This window comes from Strix uralensis, chromosome 17 (assembly GCF_047716275.1).
Source record: "Strix uralensis isolate ZFMK-TIS-50842 chromosome 17, bStrUra1, whole genome shotgun sequence".
Classification (NCBI taxonomy): Eukaryota; Metazoa; Chordata; class Aves; order Strigiformes; family Strigidae; genus Strix; species Strix uralensis.
In genome coordinates this window covers 12,430,875-12,455,490 of record NC_133988.1, presented here as the reverse complement: position 1 = coordinate 12,455,490, position 24,616 = coordinate 12,430,875, and the positions used below count along the sequence as shown (strand labels likewise).

The following is a 24,616-nucleotide window of genomic DNA, read 5'->3' as shown; positions in this document are numbered from 1 at the left end:
AGGCTAGCTAGATAAGTGTCTAGTGGAACAATTAGACTGTGGAAGATCATGGTGGTGCCCCATTCCCTAGGAAGCTGGCATTCGTTTTATACCAGTTTATATCTTTGTAACAAAACCACTCTCTGTAGTTTGCCTCTGTTTTACAATGATACTAATGTAAGCAGAATTGGACTGTTTTCAGCATTTTTTTTCCTTATTTTCCTTCTTTTATGAGCAGGGAGTATCTTTGAGTATCCTCAGAGATAGGACAGTCTTGGTCCCCCAGCTCTGGCCCGCCTGCACTCCTGTCATGCTATGAAGAGGAAGAAAACATATGAGGCTTTTCCACTTACAGATAACTGGACTGGTCACTGCAGTGTCAGCTTCTGACAAAAGAGCCAAGTTGGGGGTGTTCCCAGGAAGAGAAAACATACCAAACTCCAGAAAAGCCTGCCTGAGTGATAGTCTTCTTATGACTTAGCTCATTAAAACTCAAAACTTAGGGCAGCCCTGAAGCACCCATGAAGTCTGCTAGCAGCAAACTGGTCTGCACAGGGACTAGGTTCCAGAAAATATAAATGTGTTTCTCTCAATTCAAACCTGTGTGCTGCAGATACCAGGTGGGTCTGAACAGAGGGCTTTGCATCTAAAGCCTTTTACAAAGGAAAATATAATGCTAGTTAAGTAATAATTCCGAAGCTTCAGCAGAATTTTCTATACTTACTGCAGCTGACTGGTGGCTGAGAGTTTTTCTGCCTTTGGGATGGTGGACATCACCTGCTTACTGCCAGACCTTGACAAGGATAGTTCAGATTTCATCCTGATCATGCACTTAAACTGATCACTTGAATTATATTTTCCAATGAAACCTGAAGTTGAGTGCTCAACTCCCATTAGACTACACAAGCTCAGTGACCTTAAATCACATTGGAAACCTCAGCCTTGCGTTCAAGTTATTTTCTAAGCCTTCACTGGATCCTTTCACTAAACAAACAATAGAGAAATTGACAGACCAGACAAAGCTTATTATTAACAAATCTGGAGATACGCATGGTAAAATACGGGGCATCTTATGGCTGTAAAGAATTGAAATTGTCTTTACACATTATACCAACCTCTGGCAAAAGTATATGATTAAACATAATTGTTTAAATTAGAAGTTTGTGAACAGCTGATCATTTCACCCTTGACAGCGTGTAAAGCAGAGAGCTCACCTTTTGCCGATGACTGAGTGGGAAAGAGACCAAGACCCTTCCACTGTGGATCCCCCCTCCACCAGCAATATAACAGATTATTTCTGTTTCCTGCACTGTTTGAGTGAAGGAAGTCCTCTCCCAGCTAATGTGCTTCTGGGATCATCTTCGTTCATGCCCCCTAGTAATTTCTGACTCATCTTTACTACAGTTTTTCTGGGGGGGGGTACTTTATGACATTTAACATCCCATTTTATGAGCTCAGTTTTTCCAGAACCTCAACAGCAACAAAACAATGAACCAGCCCATGAAGAAAACTCTTATGAGTAATTAGCCCTGCTAGAGACCAGATGATAACTGTCAGATCTGGATACTAAAAAGTACAGGATGAGGTTACTCATATGTACGTGCAGCTTTCCTAGCAGCCTGAGCTCTAAAGAAATAAATATCAATGAAAGCAGTCCAGCTGAATCTACGTAGAGGACAGAGAGCAGGAGATGAGATTAGACACACACATTGTTTAACCTGGGAACAAAGGGCAGAATTTGGAAAACTACTTGTCAAGGTGTCTTCAAAAATTAGTATAGTACATACAACTGTATTGCCAGAGGGGCTGTTTCTTATCCTGTCTGCAGGCCTCTGTGAAATCCTTGTGATGAAATTCTCAGCCCTAGGGAAACAGTTGCTTTCAAGATTTGTTACAAGCTTGAAACTCAGCTCAGCATCATCAAAATGTGTGAAGAACTTTCAAGGAAACATGGGCTGACTTATGGCTATGGCACTGAAACAGCTAAAATTGGCTCTCGCTGATCTTTGCTTTCAGCATTAAGCTGATGCCAAACTAAACCATCCAGTGATGGTGAGAACTGTGCTTAGAGACAAAAAAATTTCCCAATAAGGAATAGACTTTCTCTTCTCTTCATCAAATAAAATGCAGAGCAATCCCATTAACTACACTGGGTTAACTCTGGATTTTCAGTGGCAGAAATGAGATCCAATCATTAGCAGAAAGTGTATGTTTGCATGTGAGACTGGCCCTGAGTTTTTCTTTTAGTGACAGTCAAGTGTAATTAATCTAATGCTTACAGACAATGCATAAAATGTCATTTAGTACACATCCATTGTGCCTTTAGATGCCTAGTCACCAGGGCAAATTATACTTTCCTTCATTACTGAAGTTTCACTTCTCCCTCTCTGGGTTTTAGTAGAATGAAATGGAGCATGTAATGGAACGTCATGTTCATAGGTTTCATTTTGGTATCAGCTCCAGATCTGCACAAAATCTCAAACACTACAACAGCTTTTCACACGCTCACAAATGCTAAAAGTAATTGCTGAAGGCACTCAAATCCTGAAGTCTAAAGAAGATGCCCTAAATTTACTCAAACAAAACCCCTTTACAGTTGCAAAATAATTACCTGCTTGCAAATAATCAGGTTATTTTTAATAGTTATTATATGGAAGAGATTATCTAAGTTGGGAGAAAATATCAGCTTTCTATAATACCCACCTGCTCTAAATACACAGTTTTACTTTTAACTAAAACTGAAGAGCCATTGAGGCCAGTTTTTGTAGGTGCTTAGGTTTCTAATTCCCAATTAAATTAATTGGATTTGAATGCATAAATAGCTTCAGAAATCAGGCATATCATCCAATAACCAGTTAAACAAGATGATGCTGCAAAATAAGGCTGAAACAGGAAAGCTGTTCATCATTTCTGTGGGTAGCTGATGTGGCAAAAATAATAGCAGTAGTGTCTCCTACAAACAAATACAACACCCATGCCACAGTCTTAGAAAAGGCAATAGACCAGATCCTATCATGTGTAAAGCATGAAAACTATTACAGATAATTATTCTTGATAATAAACTGGACTCAGATAACGCCTTGTATTCTGACATGTCAAAGCACTTTTCGGATGTGTTTTACTTCTTTACCTTCTTATGTTCTTGGAAATCCTTCAGAAGTACGACATCAATTTTATAAGTAACTACAAAGAGAGCAAGTAAATGGGTAGCCAAAAGTCATCACAGAAAACCAGGGAAGAGCTGACATCACAAGCCAGGACTACACTGCAAAAACATCTGCCTCAAAACATACTCATTCTAAGCTATTTAAGGATAGCAATTTTTAAATTTGATTATGCTCCACCAAAAACATCTCTGGAAAAGGATGAATTGGCTTTTCATAGGATACATTTGCTCTGCCCAAGCTTACCTAGCTCCCTCAGTGGAAGCTGACCACTTCTGCAAATCTTAAGATACTGCAGGATCTAGACATGCAGCCAATGGTGCTTATGAGACATTAGGATACCACTAGATAGTTTATTGTCTCAGAGTTTTCAGAAAAGTTTAACAATGGGACTGATATAAGAAGGCTAAAAACTGGCAACATAAAGGGTAAGGAAGGGCAGAAACAAAAATATTTAAACATGACAAGCACAGAAAAATAGCAAAAGCAGCAGCACCAGACAGTATGGAACAGCTGGATAGCCACTAGAGAAGAACCGCAGGAGGAGGGAGAGATGAGGCTGAGTTAAGATGATGGGTGGGCTGGATATCACTAGCTGAATGTTAGTGAAAACAGCAGCTAAGAGAGTCAAGCAGTGGAGAGGGAAGCCTACCGAAAGGTGGACACATCACCTCTCATACATTGTCTTCACATTCATTTTCCTGCACATATATGGAAGGGAAGAGAGACATGAAAACCTATTCCATGGATATAGATGTTTCACCATTACACTGTAGCAGGACATTGATCTGCAAGATTCTTTCCTGAATGCTCTGGACTACACCCGGCAATTCATGTATCGCTCTCCATGGTACCAAAGGGAACCATTCACCCTCGAGATTTCTGTCTACATTTCTTCTCTCCTTATTAATTAATCCCTGGTCTGGTAAATAGTGAGCATGATTATCTGTCTAAAACAGAATAGAGGAATAATTTGAAAAGTACTCTATTTCAGTGGATCAGCCACAAAGGTTTGAAACTTACCTTGCCTAAGTCATTTAGCCAGTGGCCTGATGTACAAAGTCCTTGCCTTTTAAGCTTCAGGCAAAGATGGTTACATGCTTGCCTCAACAAGGTCCTAGAAAGTAATGCAAAATGGTCCAGATGGTGGATAAAAGGGAAGAAATCTTCAGTCAGCAAACCTGCACAGACCCAGTTATATAAGAAATCTGGAAATAATTCTAAATCCTTACTCAGTCACTGATATTTTACCATGACAGTAATTTTTATGTGCTGTGATTAAGTTAAATTTAACAGGATTGCTTCCTAAAGAGTCTGTGCTCTGTCCTAGTTAGGGTTATGTATATTATTAACAATCATAATGATGATGCTTAGATAGTACATTTTATGTAAAGATCTCAAAGCATTTTTCAAGGATTTAGTATTAATGCTCTTTATCTGTCAAGGTAAATTAGAACCATTATACATCTTTTGTGTGTGTCTATGTGGAGACGGATCAAATAAATGACATGCCAAAGATCACAGTAACACACCAATGTCACAGCTGAAAGCATATGCCAGAGCCCACACTGTAACCAGCACATTTCAGTGCAGCATCTGAAAACCCATCCAATGGGTTATCTAATTGTTGTCCAATCTAATTAAGGCAGAGGCAAATGAAATGAAAATCAAAAGTCATATACTGTATGCAGACTGAGCCCTTATTAGAACCTGTAATGCCTCAAATCCCAACCCAGACTTAGCCACTAGAGCATACTTCCTTTCTTCATTACCAATGAAGAAGAGAGAACTGGACGTGATTACAAGTTCTGGGCTCATTATGTCCTTTTGAGCTCTTAGCCTTCCTAACACCTGTAGACTCTTTTTTTCTTTCATATATGTATGCTCTAAATAAGCCCCTTGTTCTTCCAGTTGCCTATGAGAACTCTAGGAGTCCTCCAAATATTCCATAGCTAATATTCAGGATAATTCAGATATGACCAGCAGTTTCTCTACTAACTCCAGATCACCAGCCTAATCTTCAGCTAATATTAATCAATGGAGTACTGGTGCAGTCACAGGATCTAAGCATATTTAAATCACCTGAAAATATCTTGTCACATATATTTTTATTTTAGTAAGACCAATCCCTTCCACAGTTAATACAATGTCTGGATAGTCCTGAAAATGATAAGCAAAAGCAAAGTCATTTAGTCGCTATGCTGTATCTAATATGTCAAAAAAAATCCTAAATTGGACTAAGACAATAATTTATATGGCATATTGTAACTTTTTACTGTGTGGTAATAAAGCAACACAGAGTTTTGTGCCATGTTCTGCAGGATGGCTTAGAGCAGGCATGAACAGCTATAAATACCACATCTTCTAAATGAAAGTGGCAGACGGTCACTGGAACTGAAGAACACAAAGAGTTTTAAAGCTAAAAGGAACATTTTAAGAGAAAGAATCACAACTTAAAATGATTAATGCAAGTTCCTGTTTTGGAGACAGGTGCTATGGGATGATCTGAGCCCAATTTAGTTTTCATTTATATCAGTGTAACACCATGTGCCTCAGTAATGCACTGCTGGCTTAGCCCAGTGGAAGAAAGAAGAGAACTGATTTCCCTTTGTATTCAGCTTGCCTGTTCCTTACTTCCTCAGCACATTTTTTATAGAGATCAACCAATCTCTTTTCATTGAGATGATGGAGCATTTCTCAGTACTGGGATTCAGTATACAATGAGTTGGGCTTTGAAAGCAGCTAAAAACAGTACGAGCCCTGATCCCCTTTGAAAGGCAAGGTGATTTTGACATTCATACATGGGTATCTTCTGCTGTACAAATCTGGCACTCAGAAATAGGTGAGACACTTGGAATATCTTCTTCACCATAGTTCCTGAAGCATCTTCACTGGGGGGATTCACAGGCACATGTCCGGATAAGCCTTTTACATGGATGGTATCAGAATAATGATGTGATAGCATGGGAATGCCTGTGCAAAGCCTTGATTTCCAATGTCACATAAGTGAATATACAATAGAAAGAAGCACTCCTGGCCACCTCTCACCCTCAGCTACTGATTCCCACTCTGATGTCACTTCTTTTCTAGTGCTGGCACAAGCATCGTGAGCGTCTGAAATGAACTCAGTCAGGGAGCAGGGAGCTGGGCAGGCAGACAGCTCATTCACCACAATTAAAAAAAAAAAAACAAACCAAACCTGATTAATTTTCACTTAGCTGCGCTCATGGCCAGCAGAAAGACAGGGATGGCAGCTCCATGTTAGTTTTAAACAGTCACAGAATTGCACCTTAGCAATTGTTTAAGGTATTAGGGACATTCGTCTTCCCCCTTCGGGTTCAGCAAATTATGAAATCTGATCACTCAGATTCCCTTTGGCATCACTGTTTGGATATTCTTTAGATTTTGCCTCATTCTTTTTATGGATATAGACCTATTCCTCCCAACAAAGGAACAGAAATACCCACAGAAAGAAAGAGATTATCATCTCTGGCTCTACAAGACCACATATTCTTGCCCATTAAGCACAAAGAGACTGATTCATGGGTATCTTCTGTAGAATTTTGTGGAAGCCTCTATTTAGGTATTATTTGGATTTTTCCATTACAGAGAAGTTTCGTATCTTATAAGCTTATAGCCTTTCATAAATATCAAGAAACTGCAGTCAGCAGCAACTGTAGCAGTCACACTGGGATTTTCAGTATTGATGATTACAAAAAGGCAAACAACTCCACAAAAATCTTGTTACTTCTCAAGATTCACATCAGAATGATGAATTGGCAGAATATGAAAGAGACAAATCCAGTAACTTCAACAGCTTTAGGTGAGTTTCAGATGATTCTTAGGAGATGGGGGACTGTCATATCAGTTCTACATTCAGAACTCATCTTTGCCATGCTTGCTCTTCATACCAGAGAGAGATTAAAATTGTTCCTGCTCCCTTTATAACCAACATCAACAGCACATGGACTGAACTCAACAGTCATTAATTACAACTTTTATTTTTGATAGTGCGTTTTTCTGAGTTTGTCCTGTCTCCTGATTACCAGAGCAGATCAGAAAAATTATTTTGTTTTTCACAGTTGCTTCATCCTCAGGTGAAAAGTTCAGAAAGATTCTGCTGATGTCAAGAATACTGAAACCGAGTTGAATGACAGGACATGATTTCATCATTTTCTATCAAAATAAAATGTTTAGACACCACAGAAAACAAAAACATCCATTTGCTGACTTAAATCAAATGTTTGTTTCAAGACAGATCAAAATTATTTGGGATGGAATAAGGCAGTTTGGCTGGTGAGAGAAAGCACCTTACATTGTGGATAACTATGGCATGAACTTGATCTTCACTGAACCCTCAAGGCAGAGATTTATTTGCCCATTATAAAATTCAGCCCTACACAACCATATTCTATGCAAGTGTTCAATACAGACAAAAGACCATTTGCTGATGGGAAAGTATTTTCTTTGATATCATCCCTCTGAAGACTGAGTGACCAAAACCCATGTGACAACCTCACCTGGATGTGATATTGCACATTCTGGTTAGCTAGTTTAATAGATCACTACTTCTGAAAGAGGGGCTTGCTCCTCCTCATTCTTCCCTCTCTCCTGCCTTGCTTTGCCCCACTGCAGGATGCTTTCTCCTCCTTCTGTCCTTCTCCCTCCACTAATTCACTGCAGCATGCACCAGGAAAGGGTGAATACTTGGCTTCTCCCTTTTGACTAGGTGAGTTGTTAGACTCAATCGAGCCAAACCATGCATCTCAAATCACTCTTAGCTTGGCTTAAACTTGAGAGATCACAGGGAAACTGGGATTTTGCATACTGCCTTGTTTTTAAATTTTTGTGTATCTTAGCAATATCTCCATTCTGGGGGCCCATGCCTTTGACCTGCAGCCATGAGGGTTTTCTTTTCCAGTTGAAAGCTGGAACTGAAAACTGGTGTAATCACATGCAAGAATGTGTTGTTAAAGCGATATCAAATGGACTGCCACTAGCAATATGGTTGTGAAATCTGCAGCACTGGAACTGCCAATGCTAGAGTGAGGAGCTGATAAAATCCTGGACTCGATTATCTTCTCCCTTTGATCTTTTACTCTGTCACTCCACTGACTTTAGAAGAATTCAGCTTTTCCCTGAAGTGAACCAGTATAAGGAAGAAAAGAAACAGCTGTTAAAAGTTTAATGTTTTAAAACACTGTCTGCTTCAGGCTATTTTAAATGCTCTGACACTTCAGTTTTTGTAAAGTCTGTCACTTGATTAAAAAGAAGTTTTTTTGCCACTAATAAAACCACACTAAGTGTTATTGAAAGATTTATTAGTCTGCAGTAATATTTTACAAATTGCCAAGTGTGTTGTTATCCCCTCAAATACAGTCCAAAGTGAACAGAACAAAGCAGCTACCAACCCTTCGCTCAATCAGCAATAACTTCCTATCACGTAGCTGTGGCTGGAGCAGTCTGGCTTTGCAACCCTACAGCAAGCAGGGATAAACATTACTGCTTTGCTCCTCACACAAAGCCAGGAAGATGAGACTCTGCAGAGGACAAACACCAGGCAATTGTCCCACAGTCAGAATTGGTAGCAGAGCTTTGGGAAATGGGAATTTAGAGTGAGAGGCCACGCTGTAACATCCTGCATGGCCTCTGCACGTGGGACACAGCCCCACGGCTCTGTGGTAAGTCCTAGGTTGTGCCAAGGATACCAAAAGTAACAGCTTCCCTTTCACTCCTCCTGCCCCAGGAGTTTGCTTGTAATACAGACAAAAGTTAGTATGTCTGCCTCCTGTTTGCATCCTTACCTGAGATCTCAGAAAAGTACAAGATGCTCTAGAAGGAAATAAGCTAAAGGTATTTTGTTAGAAAAGCATGGGTAACACACAGATTTTTAATGGACTCCTCTATAAAATACACAGTGTAATATAAAAAAGGGCCAGAGAAACTGTATCCTGTTCCCAGTATTGGCATCATTCACTGTTCGACTTCTGGCAACTGGCTTCAGGACAGAGCTGAGAATATATTGGAATTTTTAGTTAACTGATCAAACAAAATGAACCTAAAAGTGTTTTCATTCCAGGGCAACTAAAAATGCAGATTTTCAATTAACTCATCAAATTGAAAACCCAGAGCATTGGAAAGTATTTCTCTGGAGACTTTTAGGCTTTGTTGAGCCTTGAAAAAATGGCCATTTTGAAACAGAATTGTCTTTTCAAAATGAAAGATTAAAAGATATTAAATTTTCCTCTGTGCTCATTTTTGGTTTAAATTGTCTTAAGAATTTGATCCATATTAACCACTCAGCAAAAAAAGTCTGCTCATCATTCTCTCTCTTTTCCATGAGGTCAGTAGGAGTTTTACCATCTACTTCAGTGGTCAGAACTTCTTTATAGCACTTTGAAATTCTTACCTTAACTTTTCTGTGTCTCAGATTCCTCATTTGTGAAACAGAGCTTATAACATGCCTCCATTTTTTGGCGTGATTACTCTGCCATGGTGGATCAAATAATTTCAGATAATCATTTGCCAATAAAAATATTGTTTCAGTGGACTAAATTCTGCCCTGACTTATTCAACCAACTTCAAGTAGATGCAGTTTGGTGGAAAACAAGTCAGTGCAGAATTTGGTCCAGCTCTTTAAAGTTCTTTGAAGTCTCAGATGAAATATGTCAGTAATAAATGTAGTCCCTGAAAGTAAAAGAAGAATGAGGTATCCTCATTCTGCAAGGAAAATAAACTTAAACTCATCATTAATCAACACCAAAAAATAGGAATAAAAGCTAAGCCAAAAAGACGTAATCAATCTGTTAGATGCTACATGACAGATGCATTGAAAAACAGCAACAGTAAAGACACAAAGAAATGTAATCTTAACCTTTATATTTCAGTGGGCATTTTAAGCAGACTTTTCCTTCCATTTTATATTCACTACTCTAATGCCCAGAGAACAGAAACTCTAATTACTGTTGCATGCTGAAGGCTGGCCAGTAATTATATATCTTTATCTTCATTAGATAAGATGTCTGTGAATAAGGCTTGGTCTGAAACAGAGCAGGTAAACTGGAAACTCGGAGACACATTTTCAATTAAGAGCTCACTTTAAACTGGTAACTCATTTTAATGCTGCTGAAACCTGCCTTCCTACTGCAGAGAAGTGAACTCCAGGGGGATGTTTGCAGAAGCCCAAAATGTCTTGATCTCTGACTAGTGATTTCCTGTTTTGACACAGGGCCTATCATTAGCATCACTGTGCAATGGTATATATATGAATAGCATTAAGCACGCAAGCCTTTGTAGGTATATTCATGTACTTACCATTACTAATAGATATACACTTAAGCAGTACTACTATCTTTGCAGTGTGAGAGCTGAGCATGTTATACACTACAAACTGTTGCAGATTTATATAAGACAAGACCATTACTCAAATATCCAGTGAACATGCCAAATCATTCTGGTAAACTAAGACTTCTGAAAACAAAACTGATTTTAAAAATATCTTCCAAATGATATATTTGCTTTCAAATTCTTTTTTCCAGTTCTCTGAAAAAACTAAAAAGCTAGTTAATGAGTGAGTTAGTGAGTGAAGACTTAGTCCATTAACTTCCACTTAATTTCTTTCTGTTTTTAAACCTAGATTCAGTCCAACAGTTTGCTGTATTTGCAGATTTACCAAATTCAAAAGGGCTTCATAGAAACAAAACGACGCCTCTATTAAGACAGCCAGAAAGACACATTTAATATGAAAATACCAACATCGTGGCTACTCAGATAAATAGATACCCTGAGTAGATTTTAAAAGGGAAACATAAAAAATGGACTTCAAAATTGCTTGGGTTCATCTTGTGTATAAGAAATTATCATGAAGAAATTACTTAAGGCAAGTCCAATGAGTGTAAAAATTGCAATTTTTTGACAAAAAAAAAAAATTAAAATCTGAAAGATCATTTAAACCTATACCCAGCTCTAATCTTCAATTACCCTGCTCCAAGTTGTCACTCCCTCTGTGACATGAAGTTACTAAACTTGTAGGTATGTCTCAAACTCCCACAGTTTCCCATATGACAGTAACAATCAAGTAGCTACACTCATCTTTGCCTATAAAGGAAAAAAACATCCACTAGGAAGAGTCTTTTCCAGCTAGTGGGGTCCAGGTAGGCTTGCTTTGGAGCTAACCACCTCCCTCAGCTGTTTGAATCCAAATTAAAATGAACTAACATAACAGGGAGAAAGCTTAGCAATCCAGTCAGCTTTAGGCTAAGGCAAGTTTCACAAAGGCCGAGTCCTCAATATGGTGCAGTTCGCAGAAGTTAATGGGATAACACTGATTTCCAGCAGCTGGAGGGGTGGCCTGTAGTATTTGTAATCGTTTTGTGACATGCTGGTTAAGTTAAGAAAAAATTCAATTTTAACTTTTATTTGTAGCCATGTCTCTCGTTTCCTCTTCTCAAGTGACAGCCACAGATGACTTTGTGAAAAGATAAAATCTGCTGTAGACAAGCCAACATTTCTGTCACCATGCTGGAATAATTTCTACCTATCTCCCACAATCAGCACTGCTGACCGTGTCCTCCCACTACCACTAACGGGTGTTAACCATTAACCAAGCTGAGTAGGAATATGCAGGACTTCTTACAAGTTTTAGTAGGAATATTGGTACAAGCTGAAAGCCTTCAAGAAGCAGCAAATTTTCTTGAGGGTCCAGTCTGACCCTAAGATTTCAGTAATAAAAAGGCACCTTAAAGGCATTTCTGCAAGCTGTCTCCTCACTGTTGGCAAGGAAAGTACATACTGTGAGTCAAAACTAAGCGTAGCAGTATATTATTGCCTGCTGCTTATCTTTCAATGAAGTTTAGGCTATAGAGCTGTTGTACAGAGTAAATCCACTGGTCAAGGGTCTTACCCAGTAGTTCCCAGTCTATGATTGGTGGCCAACATATTTCCTGTGAGACACCCTAGTAGCAATTGCGACCAAAGACAATTCCAGATTCAAAGCTAAAGTTGTTTGCAATACACTGCTAGTCAGTACCAAGAAGAGACCTAAACTTTGAGTCATACAGCTCCTGTTCCAATGTGGCAAACCAACTTCAGAGGAATTACCTCCTTCTCTAGAACATCAGCTGACAACATTCCTGAACCTACACAGCCATATAGCTGAAAAGCAAAAGGCAACTGAAATTCTGAAAATACTTCACAAAAGTGGGAAGTGACAGACAATTCCAAGCATTTGACATGCAGGATGGAAAAAGTGCAATTTTGTGTTTATTTTATTGCTCAACTGAACCAATCTATACATAACATCAATAATAAACCTTTGTCTTCCAGCAGTAGAGCAGTTCAGAAGATGAAAGAACTTGTCACATTAGAGAACACCACTGTTTTGTAGGGCCTCTGCCTTTGTGTAACAGAGCAATATGATCCTACCTTAATGACATCTTCATCTGATGATCTGCACTCCACAGATTCCAGAAGATCAGTCACAGTCCCATCATCTTCCACGGAGATCACTTTGACAGGAACAGCCACTGTTTTACCAGTGAGAATAGCTGTATTCAGGATCTCTGCTTCCTAAGAGACCAAAAAAAGCCTCTTTAGATAATATATTTTGCTCTAAATTCATTAGTACCACCTAGGTTCAGCTTTAATTTAATTTCTAATGGCTACGCCAAGAACTGTTCCAAGTGCAGCAGGCACGAAAGACAAATTTCCTCCCTTCAATCCTGGAACCAAACTCCCAGTTCTGATTCAGGGCTGTTAAGATATTTGTCATGCCCTAATTGCTATTTCATGAATGCTCATCAAGCGTCAGAGCAACCTAACACCCGAGAAACAATCCTGCACCACATAAACAAGATGTACCTTGCATGTAACAATAGTGAAAACTCCATCTTGATGAGCTCGCTAATGATCTTGTTGATCACATAAACATAATGCCTTAAGTCTTGCTGTTTTACCCACAAAACTGTTTTCTGAAAGGTTTTCGACAAAGGCTGAAATTCTATGACACTATTGGACAAATACTGTCAACATTTAGACCAAAGAAATACTGTGTAATTGTTAGGGAACAAGTTTGGATTGAGGACAGTCAGAAATCCACTTTGCCCCAAATCTGTGTGATCCTTTACAAGTCCCTGCAGCAGGGGGTGTCTTCTGCAATACGCACACTTTCCACCTTTCAGCCTGCAGACAGCCTGCACAGGGATAACAGGTGCTACAAAAGCCACCCGACAGCACATTAAATCATCTGGCACACAGGGTGTGCTCTAGCACCGCCTCTGACTGCACATCTGCTTGGACACTCAGGCTGGCCACGCGTATGGAAGCAATTCTAGTCTTAGAGGCAGGCTTTAGGCTGCTCTTTGGGATGCAACGTTGACAGATTCAACAATTCACAGCTTGTAAAATGGGCTAGTGGCACTGTCTCTGGTTTCCCCTGCTCTGTCTCCTAGGGAATTAGTTTAAGAGTGCCACCATTCCGGTCCCGCGTAAATGACTACATGTACCACAGGACTGTGTGGAATCAGACGCTCATCAGGTTTTCTAGGACTTATCCTGGCTCCTGTTGGGTAATGGTGGGCAAGCACTTGTTCACAAGTGGTTTTTTTACCTTTTAATGAGGCTCGTGCAAAACCATCCTCTCCCAAAAAGGAACGATGCTAAGAAGGGCCTGGGCTCTTTAAACAAAATGAGTTCTGTAGTGACCTGTGTCTCTGGTATGTCACTGTTGTGATGATTATTGCAAAATGCATTCCTTCTGTTTGATTTATCACTTCTAATTTAAAAGTGCTGAGTTCTGATTATATGGAGAGCATGAGACTAAACAGTGCTCTTGGTTACCGGGGTGTCACATCAGTCTCGCACAGCATATATCACTGACTTGCAGAAATTGGTGCCTGAATTCTTCCACTCCTAATTGCAAGATACTGCTCATTTCTGGAAAGGAGCTTTTTAGAACTGTGCCTGCGAATCATGGACTATCCCGCAGAACAAGAGGCTCTTGATTTCAGCTGGCTCTTGTAAAATAAAGGCTTCCAAAGCCCCCCAAGTGCTAACTTCTCATTATCTAAATAGCTCATGCTATGAGCTCTGAGACTGACCTGATTTTACTTGTGGAAGACAACAAAGTGGGAGATTGAAACCAAGTTACCAGAAGATGATGACTCCCCCTACTGCCTCTTGGGCTAAAGAGGAGAAGCTGAGATTTCTCTCAGCTAAAGGATACAGAGACACTTTATTCAGACTCAAAGCAATATTTAAAGAAAGAAGGAAAAAAATCTCCTGGTCTTTTGATAGCTGCTTTGCTAAAGTTGCCCCATCCTCACCATGATCTTTAGGGGAGGGTGAAATAGGATTTCACAAAAAGAGAACTTAAGAAGAAAATCCTCTCCCTCCCTCAGCACAAAAGCCCTTCAGATATTTTGAAATTATAATTCATACAAAGGTGAGAATATCTGCCTGTTCTGTAAGGCCCTTCTGTCTTGAGTGCACATTTATTCTCAGTAGAGAATATATTATTCAGGCAACAGAAAGATTTGCAATTAAGTTTCCAGGTTCTTTTATTTTTTTCACATCTGGGCTTTGCAGCAAAGTTACTGCATGCAGGTTATTTAGACACTTTTGCCACTCTTCTATAGGCTCCATGGAGCTGCAAATGGGGGCAGCTTGACAGAAAAGGGCTATTAGGCATTCACTATAATTACAGAATCCAGGCATTAGGTCCTGATTTTGTAAACACTTGGGCATGAATCTCATTTCATTGGGACTATTTGAGGCCGTACCACATGTCTAGCTACTTGCACCTCATACCAAGCTGAAAAGATCTGCTTCCCACGCAAGCAGGAATGGCCTTCTTCCTCCAGTTGATACATTACCGTACGACCCTTGCAATTATTTTATAAAGCAAAGGGAAGTTTAATAACCAAGCCTTTCAAACAGTGTGATTAATGAGGTCTGCTTACCAAAGGCAAATGTAATTTCCCCTGGTAAGTGCTTGTAACTGAGAATGATTCTCACAGGCTTCAAGAATTTCTTTCAAGTTTCCAAATTTTCCAAGTGCTAGCTTTGGATATTCTGAATACAGCCTGCATCCTAATATACCTGTTACCTGCCACTTTATGGAAATGCATGCAAAATCAGGCTACTTAGTACATCAGCTGTTTCACTGTCACTACCCTGGTTTCCTTCTCAGCTACCTTCTAAAAGCATGTGCATAGCACATCTAATCCACAGGAAATTTCTGCACATCCAGTCTCAGGTGGCTTCAACGCTCAGTAACAGAGCTTTCTGTCTGGGGCTACAGTCTGACAGATCTTTACTTAACCCAATTGTGTGAATAATCGCAATAACTTTAACGAGAGTATATAAATGCAAGGAGATGAGCATATTCATACCTGTTTCTAAGCAAGCAAATTCGTATGTCATCTCTATGCAAAATCAAAGATCTCAGATTCAAAGTTTTCTAGTTTTCACCTGTATCCATGTTGTAGATCTATGTTCAGAAACACAGTGTTTCCAGAACCGTGCACAGTCCGTATCAGCACAATGCGCAGCATGTGACAGTATTGCTGATTCTTAGAAAGCCATAAAAATCTCCCAATCTTTGCCCCCTCTCTCTCCAAAAGAAATGAGAGAGGTGGGGGGCAAGAAGTAATGCCTGCAGTTCATACAAATGTCTGTGGTGACTTTCTGACCTTCTATCGGCAACTACTTATTCAGTCCCAGAAAAACAAATCCACCCGATACCTCTCTAAAGGCAAAGAAGGGCAAGGCAAGCTGGCAAAGGTCCAAAGCTGTGCTAATCTACACTAGAATAACTGAGCTGTATATGCTGTTTGCAGACTTTTCAGTACATCTACATGTATGGACTTGGAGGATGATTTCTTTAGGCACCTGGTTTGCATCTCACCCTTGAACATAGAGGCATAATAACCATTTACACCAATTTACACAGCAGGGGAGAGTAAAATGCTTCTTCAGTCATTTATTTAATGCCTAGAAAGGGCTTAATGTTCCCCTGGTGAAAGCATACAAAAATTATTTAATTTTGAGGAAACAAAGATGATACTTATTTAGCTATACAGAGATTTATAGTTCAGAGTCTCAGCATGTAAAAGCTATAAATCTCAATAGTTACTAATTTAAAAGTGCTACTTTTTGCTGCTTAAGTGATAAAGGAATCTTCTGAAGAAATATTATGTTCTTTATCCATAACTAACATAGATTATAGGAGGTATGATGTCAGGGCATTGCAAGATAGGTATAGTTATGCTTTTGCAAAGCTATAGCCAAATATTTTAATGGCTAAAAGTTGACTCCCTGAGCAGCTATTGAAAAGATTCTGAACTTTCTCTAACTATTACATAGCATATCTCTATAATTCAGATAAACTGAACCCCACAAATAATAAAATGAAATAATAATCAGAAAGAATATTTTTTCTCCAAGTAATAGAAATGGAAGACCAGGTAATCTTTATTCTGAAATTGCTACCACATTGAAAAAATAGTAAAACTTTTAAAGAAGATTCTGGACAGAGCATTCTTTGCCTACTGAAGAGTTTCATATTAAGTATCTGAGCATATTAAGCCCTCCAGCAGAAACATATTCAGAAAATGTACACAGTAAGCATCTATTTAAGTGAAAATGCAGAAGTGAATACCTATTAGTTTTTTCAATTTTAATTGGTAGCTTCCCTGCAATTTAATTTCCCTTTGGATATCTTTTGCCTTATAACTCCTGGGGTGAAAGAAAGGACTTTAACAATATCTTTATAAATCTTAAGGAATTTTTTTTCTTCCCCTAGCTTTCTCTGTATACACAGTATTTCTTAATGTTTGTATTAATAATGACTTTTGAAAGAAATACATGACTAACTCATGATTAGCTTTGAGGCCTCACATCAGATTGATATGACAAAGAAAAGTTTAGTACTAACTGCCAGCATTCCTTCCAAAAGCATTTTAGCATGATTCAACACATCATCTTAATGTCAAATCCCTCTTAGCCCTTACAAACCTCACAAAACTACAAGCAGCAATGAGCAAGGCACCAGCGTGTCTTCAAAAGAGACCCGCAGACATGTTTCCTCAAAATAACTTGGACTGATCTGCAGCTTATACCCTTCAGGAGAAGAAATACTTGTCCTACTACAATATACAAGGAAAAAAAAAAGTATTAAAAAGTCCCCACAACACTGTAATACATGTCCTATAATCACAGCAGATCTCCAGTTACATTTTTTTATTATAGTAGTAGAGTATATTTTTGCAGGCTGTGTATCTAACTTCTAAAATCAAGCATGTTCCTTTCTGTTTTCAATAGTTACCTTGGCTTTTGGGTTTACTATGTACAGACTGCAATAGGGAAGAGAATAAAATGCTCATTGCAATCTTCTGAAGTCCAATGGGTCTCCACCAAATGAGAATGAATAGCTGCCTGAAAATCCGTCCCATTTGGCACTCATTAATATCTTCCATTTCCCTCTTTTTTTTTTTTTTTTCCTTTTCTATTAATCAGCCTATAGAGCATTAATCCAGGGTACCACCTTGAATCTTTTCGCTATTTATTCAAAAAAGGCCTAGATTTTCCCCCTCTTCAGCTAGCGGCCATCTTATTTATATCAGAGAATCCATACTTCAGTCATGCATAACTAATTTCAAATCTTATTCAGCATCAAGTCTCAGAATTAAGAAGCTAAGTGACAGCTGTTTAATTAACTCCTTAAGCTGATTAGAAAGCATTACAGAAATCCCCCCAAGGAAGAGTTTATAACTGTCAAGAGAGCCTAAGGTCATGTTAATGCTTCTGTTTAAATTTAGTAAGCTTCTAAACCAATAAAGTCTAAATGCTTGACATCCTCATGGATGTGGTCAAATTCAGCTTTTTCCCTCATGTTACCACTGTTACCAAGGATAGGAAACAAAAACAACAACATAGAAGGGATTTGAAAAGTCAGAGAGCAGCAGCTGAACAATAAAGCAAATAGATGCATCTCTCCGAAGGAGCTGCTATGAGTTCATACCATCTAACACTCAATTATACTGGATTAGTACTCAACGCTGGAGTAAAGCTGAGCTTGCACCTTAAACGCAGAGTCATCTCCCAGCTTCTGGTTGCAAGTACAAAGGTTTGTTCATTGGTTCTTAAAACTTAAATCCACCTTTAATGATAAGATTATGGCGGCTGAAGTACAAGTTTTAGAAGCAGCTGGTGGGGCTAGATACATGGTGGTGCAGAGAAATTGAAATGCTCCAAAACAAATTTCCTTGGTTGTAGTATATTATTGTCAGCTCTGAGTTTGCAAACAGCTTGAAATAAATAAAATAAGATTCTAATTTCTTCATTTGCCCTGTGGTTTCCAAGCCTTTAGGATGCACTAAAAAATTGAAAAATTAGCTGCAATTCTTCCGTGTCCAAAGGAATAGAGGAACTGTGGCCAGAAATAACACAAAATAATTTGTAAGGCCTTTAATATAAATAGAAGAGTTGCAAGTACAAGTTGAAATACTGCAAGTATGAGAAATGATGGTGAAACCTGGATGCAAAAACGTGAAAAGACTGACATGAACTTCAAAGTTAGCTGTTTGACTTAATGTGCACACCTTTCATTGTACAAAGTGAAATCTGAAGTCGCTGGGAATGGGAGAGAGGAGGGGGATATAAAAGCAAATTAATCACTTTAATTTAAGCACTTGCTACTTAATCAGTTTTCTTTTTTCCTTGGTACAGGCAAGAGAACTCCACAATCAGATGTGCTGACACAGGGTTAATAAGGAGCATCAACAGCAACCCAAATGCATGTTTCTCTGGATATATCTACCTGCTGACTCCTAGTCTTCCACACAGCTGCTAGACAGGGAAAAATGGATTTTTTTTTTTAATAGCAAACTGTAATTGAAAAACTATTGTTTAGAAAGAAATGGGGGGCAGAATCAATATCTGAATATATTTTTCATTCTTTCTTCTTCAGTCTGTGATTCCTTGAAAAGTTTACCCTGCCGTGCAATGGGGGGGTGACTCCACCTCCAGCCACTCTCTCACTCCTCCATTGGGGCAGAATCAGTGCTTATGGAGTGAGCAGATTTGGCAAGGATGAGCAGTGAAACAAAGCCACATATTCATATAAAGCACAACAATCACATTTTTCCAGTTAAAAACAGAGACCAGCCAACGGCTGGATTGTGCTGTAGGGAAAAAGCAACGTGGGATAATCACAGAGAGTGTCTGCCCTCCTACTGTCACACATGAGGCATTCAGGAAAAAAAACTAATTATATTTAATCTGAGACTTAACTTTTGCAAAGCCTTTTAGCTCTTTTATATTCTTACTAATGAACTTTCATCTCTGTATAGATAGAATCACTGCTAAGTTTGGGGGGGGGAAAGGAAAAGCTAAATATTGAAGACAGTGCTGTGTGGAGTAAATAGGGAGACAGGGAGCCAAATAACAGGTAGGTGTTACAAAGCAAATGTAGGATCATTAATAAGATGACCAGCAGTGAGAGGTCTCTCATTACACTGCCTGTGATGTTCAGTAAAAAGCTCAAGGAGGAAAGAAATGCATCTTAGAAGCAAAATCGAGGTGCTACGGTATCTGCCTCGGTGAAGTGAGGCTGCCGTTCAGGCTGGTAAATTCCCTTGTTTCACATTTGTATGTTGTTACGACTAGGCAATCCTGGCTTGTGGACACTGCCTATTATTGTGGGATGCAATTCCACATCTTTAAGTGATGAAAAAGCCAGGAAATAAATCGCCTCGCTCTGAAGGAGAGAAAACTGCCTTTGCCTGTTGTGTTCCTTTTCCTTACCTTTGTCTGTCTCATGTTTCTAGACTGGAATTGCTCAGAACGGGGATGGGGTTTTTTTGTATTTGTGCAGTGTCCAGTCCACAGTTCAGATCTGAGGTCAAGCTGCTGAACCAGCTAACAATAGGTAACAGTTTTCTTGAAGGTGAAGCATGGCAAGCACACAACAAATGCAAGAACAAAGTCGGGGTGATAGGACATTGCCTCTGTTTTCGGTGCTGTTATTTACAGCCTTACTGCTGGGATAAGGGCACACAAGGTTTTAATGTTTTTAACAGTGACTTCACAGAGCAGAAGTGTGTAATTTTAAGCCTGTATTTTTTGCTAAGGATTTCTGGGAGCAGGCAGCACACAGGCAAACTATCTAGAGAGACTAATGAACTATTTAGCAACAGGAGAGTTTGTAACATTACCAGTAAGCTATCCGAGCCATACTGGATCTCCTTTACACTCAGATAGCTGAGGAGTCAAATCTTCCTGCAGGCGTTCACTTTTTTCTAGCTGTAGAGTCAATGCAAATTTTAATTTGTTTCAGGTTTAAAATTACAAAGTCCCTTTAGTGCTTTGATGTCTAACATTTAGGAATTGTGTTAGCATACTTTTGGCAAGTCCTTCTTTAGTGTTTTGGTGGTTTGCAGTGCTAAGTAGGCTACCATGATCCCAGGAAGCTGTCATGTACATTGTCTGTTTATCAAAGTCAGAGAGCTATGAAGTCTGCGAATTGTCAGGCCGTGGTTCTTCAGAGAAATTGCTAATTAATTCACAGGCTCCAAACTGTAACTCCATGAAGCTGTGTGTGCATACTTGATTTTGGTCTCTAGACAGACTGCTTTAGCTGATAATCAACAAGGTTTGCTCTTAAAAGCAAACAAACAAACAAACTTGGGGAGGATTTCTTCTTTGCTTTTCCTAAGTAGGCTGACAGCACTTTTAGACATCATTGCAGGAGGGGAAGGCATGTCTGATTGTCAAAGGAAGACCTTTCAGAAAAGCAGAGCTGGGAGATCTGGCCTAAGGTACACGAATACACTGTGTCTGATGCTGCTGTATTGCTGAGACTGGGGAGACTGGTAGGGACATGTCATGCGAAATTAGCTAAACCCAATCAAAATTTCACACATGGGGTCAGTATCTCAGCTCCCGGATTGATGTGCCAGCGTGAAGGCTCTTTTGATTCTCAGGCCTGCAGTTAGGAAGCCTAATGCAGAGGTTTGGTGCCTGCAGGGGTTTTGGAGCTCTGTAAGGGGTGGACTGTGGGATGTGATGTAGGGATTTCCAGCAACAAAATGAAAGCTCTAGGATATTACTTCAAAGAAAAGATGCCAATGAGACTTTAGCAATGCAATTTAGCAGAGTAAATATTTGGTGTGATGTGTAGCAGAGCCAGAATGACTGGGGTCAAACTGACTGAAACAGCTTCACTTTCATGGAGAGAAGCATTAAAAATCCCCAAACCACTGGCCTTGTTTAATGTTTGTTTTTTTTCTTCTCGCTCTTCCACAGCTTGCTGCCATCATTCCCAGGCTGTATTCTGAGCTGCATGTGAATCCTTTGTGTCTTCCACCCTGTGCTAACCCCCGTATGCTCGGTGGTCTAAGGGGAATACTAAGGGGCATGGCCAGGGCACCCTTTCCCATCTGTCACACAGCTCCTTGGGGCCTGGCCAACAAGGAGCAGATTAGAGCAACCCTTGGGATGTGAAATATCCAGCAGAGAAATCTGACAGGTTTTTTTTCTGTCATCCTCTGCTTTCCAGAGCCAAACAGCAACAAAATCTGTGTACTTCCCTGCCTGCACACGCTGCTCCTCTCCCACTCCTGTGGCCACTCCTGCCCCAGGCGGGTGACAGGGCAGGGCTCTGTGCCACCAGGCACTCCCTCCTCACTGTCTGCTCTGGCCACAACCCTATTTCTGCAGTGTCACAGCCAGCAAGTGACAAGCTGAAGAGAGCTGAGGCTGGGAAGGGTGGGAGATGGGGAGTGGAAGGAATCTGAGGCAGAGGACAGGGGAAGGGGACAGGGAGGGAGGGGGACTCTCACAGTTTCTCCATGGGACGTTAGCTGCTGACTACAGAAAATACAGGAAAAGTACTGTCCCACTTTGTTAAAGGATACAGAACTTTGTAAATTTCTGTAAAATATGGTACCTGTAGCAAATGTTGCAGTGGATTCTGGGCACAGCTGATAATAGAATCTGTTGTTTCAGCAGAGACCTCCCTGCTCACATACGTTGCTCTCATACTCCACTGTCTGTTCTCTCCCTCCCACATAATCACATGTCGGATGAAGCCTGTTTCTGCACTGACTGGACCTATTGATACTATAGATTAGGAATGCATAAACGAGTCAATGACCACAGTAGCTACATCAACTTCCTTGGAAAAATATTTCTAGGTACTTCTCACAGAGGTCGAAATGCTGTGGTTTTATGTTACTGGGGAACAAGCTTTCTCTAAAAGGCTTCCCCAGACTCAGGCCATGTGGGAATCAGGCTCCATCAGAATCCTCTGAGATATGAAAAACAGGCGGAACAAAAGGAGATTCAATGTTTTATTTTCTGAATAAGTTTAGATTTTTTTATTGTTTTACCAACAAGCAAATTCACACCTGAAAACAACTTCAGTATCACCTTGTAATGTGTGATGATACATCAGCTGAGGTCTGTCTGCCAGGGCTTTATGCAGAGTTTTGTTCATACTTTGAAGCCCTGCTGTGAAACATTCAATTATTTTCACATACCAAACTATCACCATGAGTCTGCCTTGGTGACTCATGTTTCCTTTGTTGGCCACATGTTTACGCTGACCTATCTGAAGCCTGACTGATGCGGGCAGAGGCGCAGATGCAGCCATTCTTATTGCTGATATCCACAGAGAACTCCCTTGCTCCGCTGCTGGCTTGCCAAGCACCAAACACACAGCACCTACTTAGTCTTTTGGACTTGAGGATCTCCATACCCAGGCACACAATGCAAACACCCCATTTTCACCTCAAAGTCCATGACATTTTTGCCCCATCCTACCTAGCTGCTCTGTTATCTCCTACAATTTTCCCACCTTTTAATGTCTACCAGTCAGCTCTTTCACCAGCACATATGTGCTTTTCCCCATGACACCTGCAGACACAGTTACTTTACAACCCTCTTTAAAATTCAGCTCTGTCAAAGTAACTACAGGATGTTGCAAGTCTCAAACAGCCATGTTTGTTCCTCTCCTCCCCTGCCTCACAATTTTGGTTTAACTCTGTGAGGTCAAGCAAGACCTGTCAGCAAAACAGGTAAACCAAGGTGCACATATGGTATTTATAAATATATAGAGAGATTCAGTTCCCTCCATGACTACAAAGTACTTCTCAGAGAGGAAAGCCATTTAGCATTGTCTACAATAACAACAATCCTAACACATTTATCAACTCGGACTTGATTTTCATATAATTTAAAAAGTTGTGCTGTCACCCTTGCGGTTTTCCAGAGGTGAAAGCAGAGAAGGGATAGGGTTAGGAGAGCTGCCCAAGCCTTCACACAGAGCCACTGGCAAAGCCAGGAGGAATCCCTGGAGCTCTGCCATCACATTTCCCCTGCTGCACATGGAAAATCCTGATAGCAACATAGATGATGTATCAAGCATGGTGGGAAGACAAGGAGAAAATGATGCAGTGACAATGAGAAAAAAGCAGATTTGCAAGGATGAAATCTGCCCCAGTGTGGCAATTCATGTAAGCTCCCATGGCAGAGCCAGAGAGCAAGGACCAAACTAGTTTTTCACATTTCTAAAAAGAAGAAAGATGTTTGTAAGGAACAAGAGAACTCACATTCTACTGGTCACTGTGCAGAGAAGTGACTAAGTTGCCTGTTCCAAAGTTTCCTTACAAATTGGCCTTGGTAGTTTTCATAGCACATTCACATTTAGGAATGTCAAGCAATAAGTAGCCTGAGCTAAATTGGGACCATCACAGGGGCCCTGGAAACCTGCCCCAAAACCAAAAATTCATTCATGAGCAGACTAACGGCAGAGCAGCGGGGAAGCCTGCAGCCAGCGGGCTCTGCTGGGTTAGTAATTAGCTCTTCATTTGAACTTTAAACAGAAACACAAAAATAAACAAAAGGGACATTCAGAAAAAATATGGTGTTCCAGCTCCCATATGGCAAATGGGGCCAAAGTCTGCTCTGAGACATGTGACCATGACCTTCATGAGGACACCATGATGCCCAGGGCAAAATTTGGGTCACAGCATGTCCTTAGAAATCATCCAGTTTTCTGACAGTGACTGGATAAGGACGCTAGTCCCTGCCTGTAGTGGCTGCAGAGGTTGTACCATCATGCCACTGCAGGTAAACTCATCTATTCGCTGTGTCATACCATGTGTTGAGAAGGACATTAACATTCCATTTCTAGGAACAAAAGCAGGCAAGCACCATTTATCCACATGTACTGTGGGTTATAACATTGCCATCTCTACAGCTGAGGAGCCCAAAACTTTATCTCTTCACATTTGGTCTTGATAAGAAAATTTCAATAAATTTTCTTTTTTTTTTTTTTTTTTCATATGACACAGCAATCAAAATTTTATTTCCAAAAACCTCCTTAGTTACAAGTTCCATGCCCAGAAAGGTATTTTGGTGCCTGGATTTCAGTGGCACTACTGATTTAGAACTTTTTCTGTGTGATTAGCTTG

At 40.0% G+C, this 24,616-nt stretch overlaps 1 protein-coding gene across 2 annotated transcripts in view; it reads right to left on the bottom strand.

Moving 5' to 3' along the window:
• TMEM132D (transmembrane protein 132D) overlaps nucleotides 1–24,616 on the bottom strand; it is a 294,438-nt gene that overhangs the window by 59,369 nt on the left and 210,453 nt on the right. For both annotated transcript variants that reach the window (XR_012631298.1, XM_074887190.1), the window contains one exon: nucleotides 12,567–12,710. Coding sequence is in view for 1 of the 2 variants with exons in the window: in XM_074887190.1 (XP_074743291.1) it covers nucleotides 12,567–12,710 (144 nt within the window). In the remaining variant the exon portion in view is untranslated. The remainder of the gene's footprint in view (nucleotides 1–12,566; nucleotides 12,711–24,616) is intronic.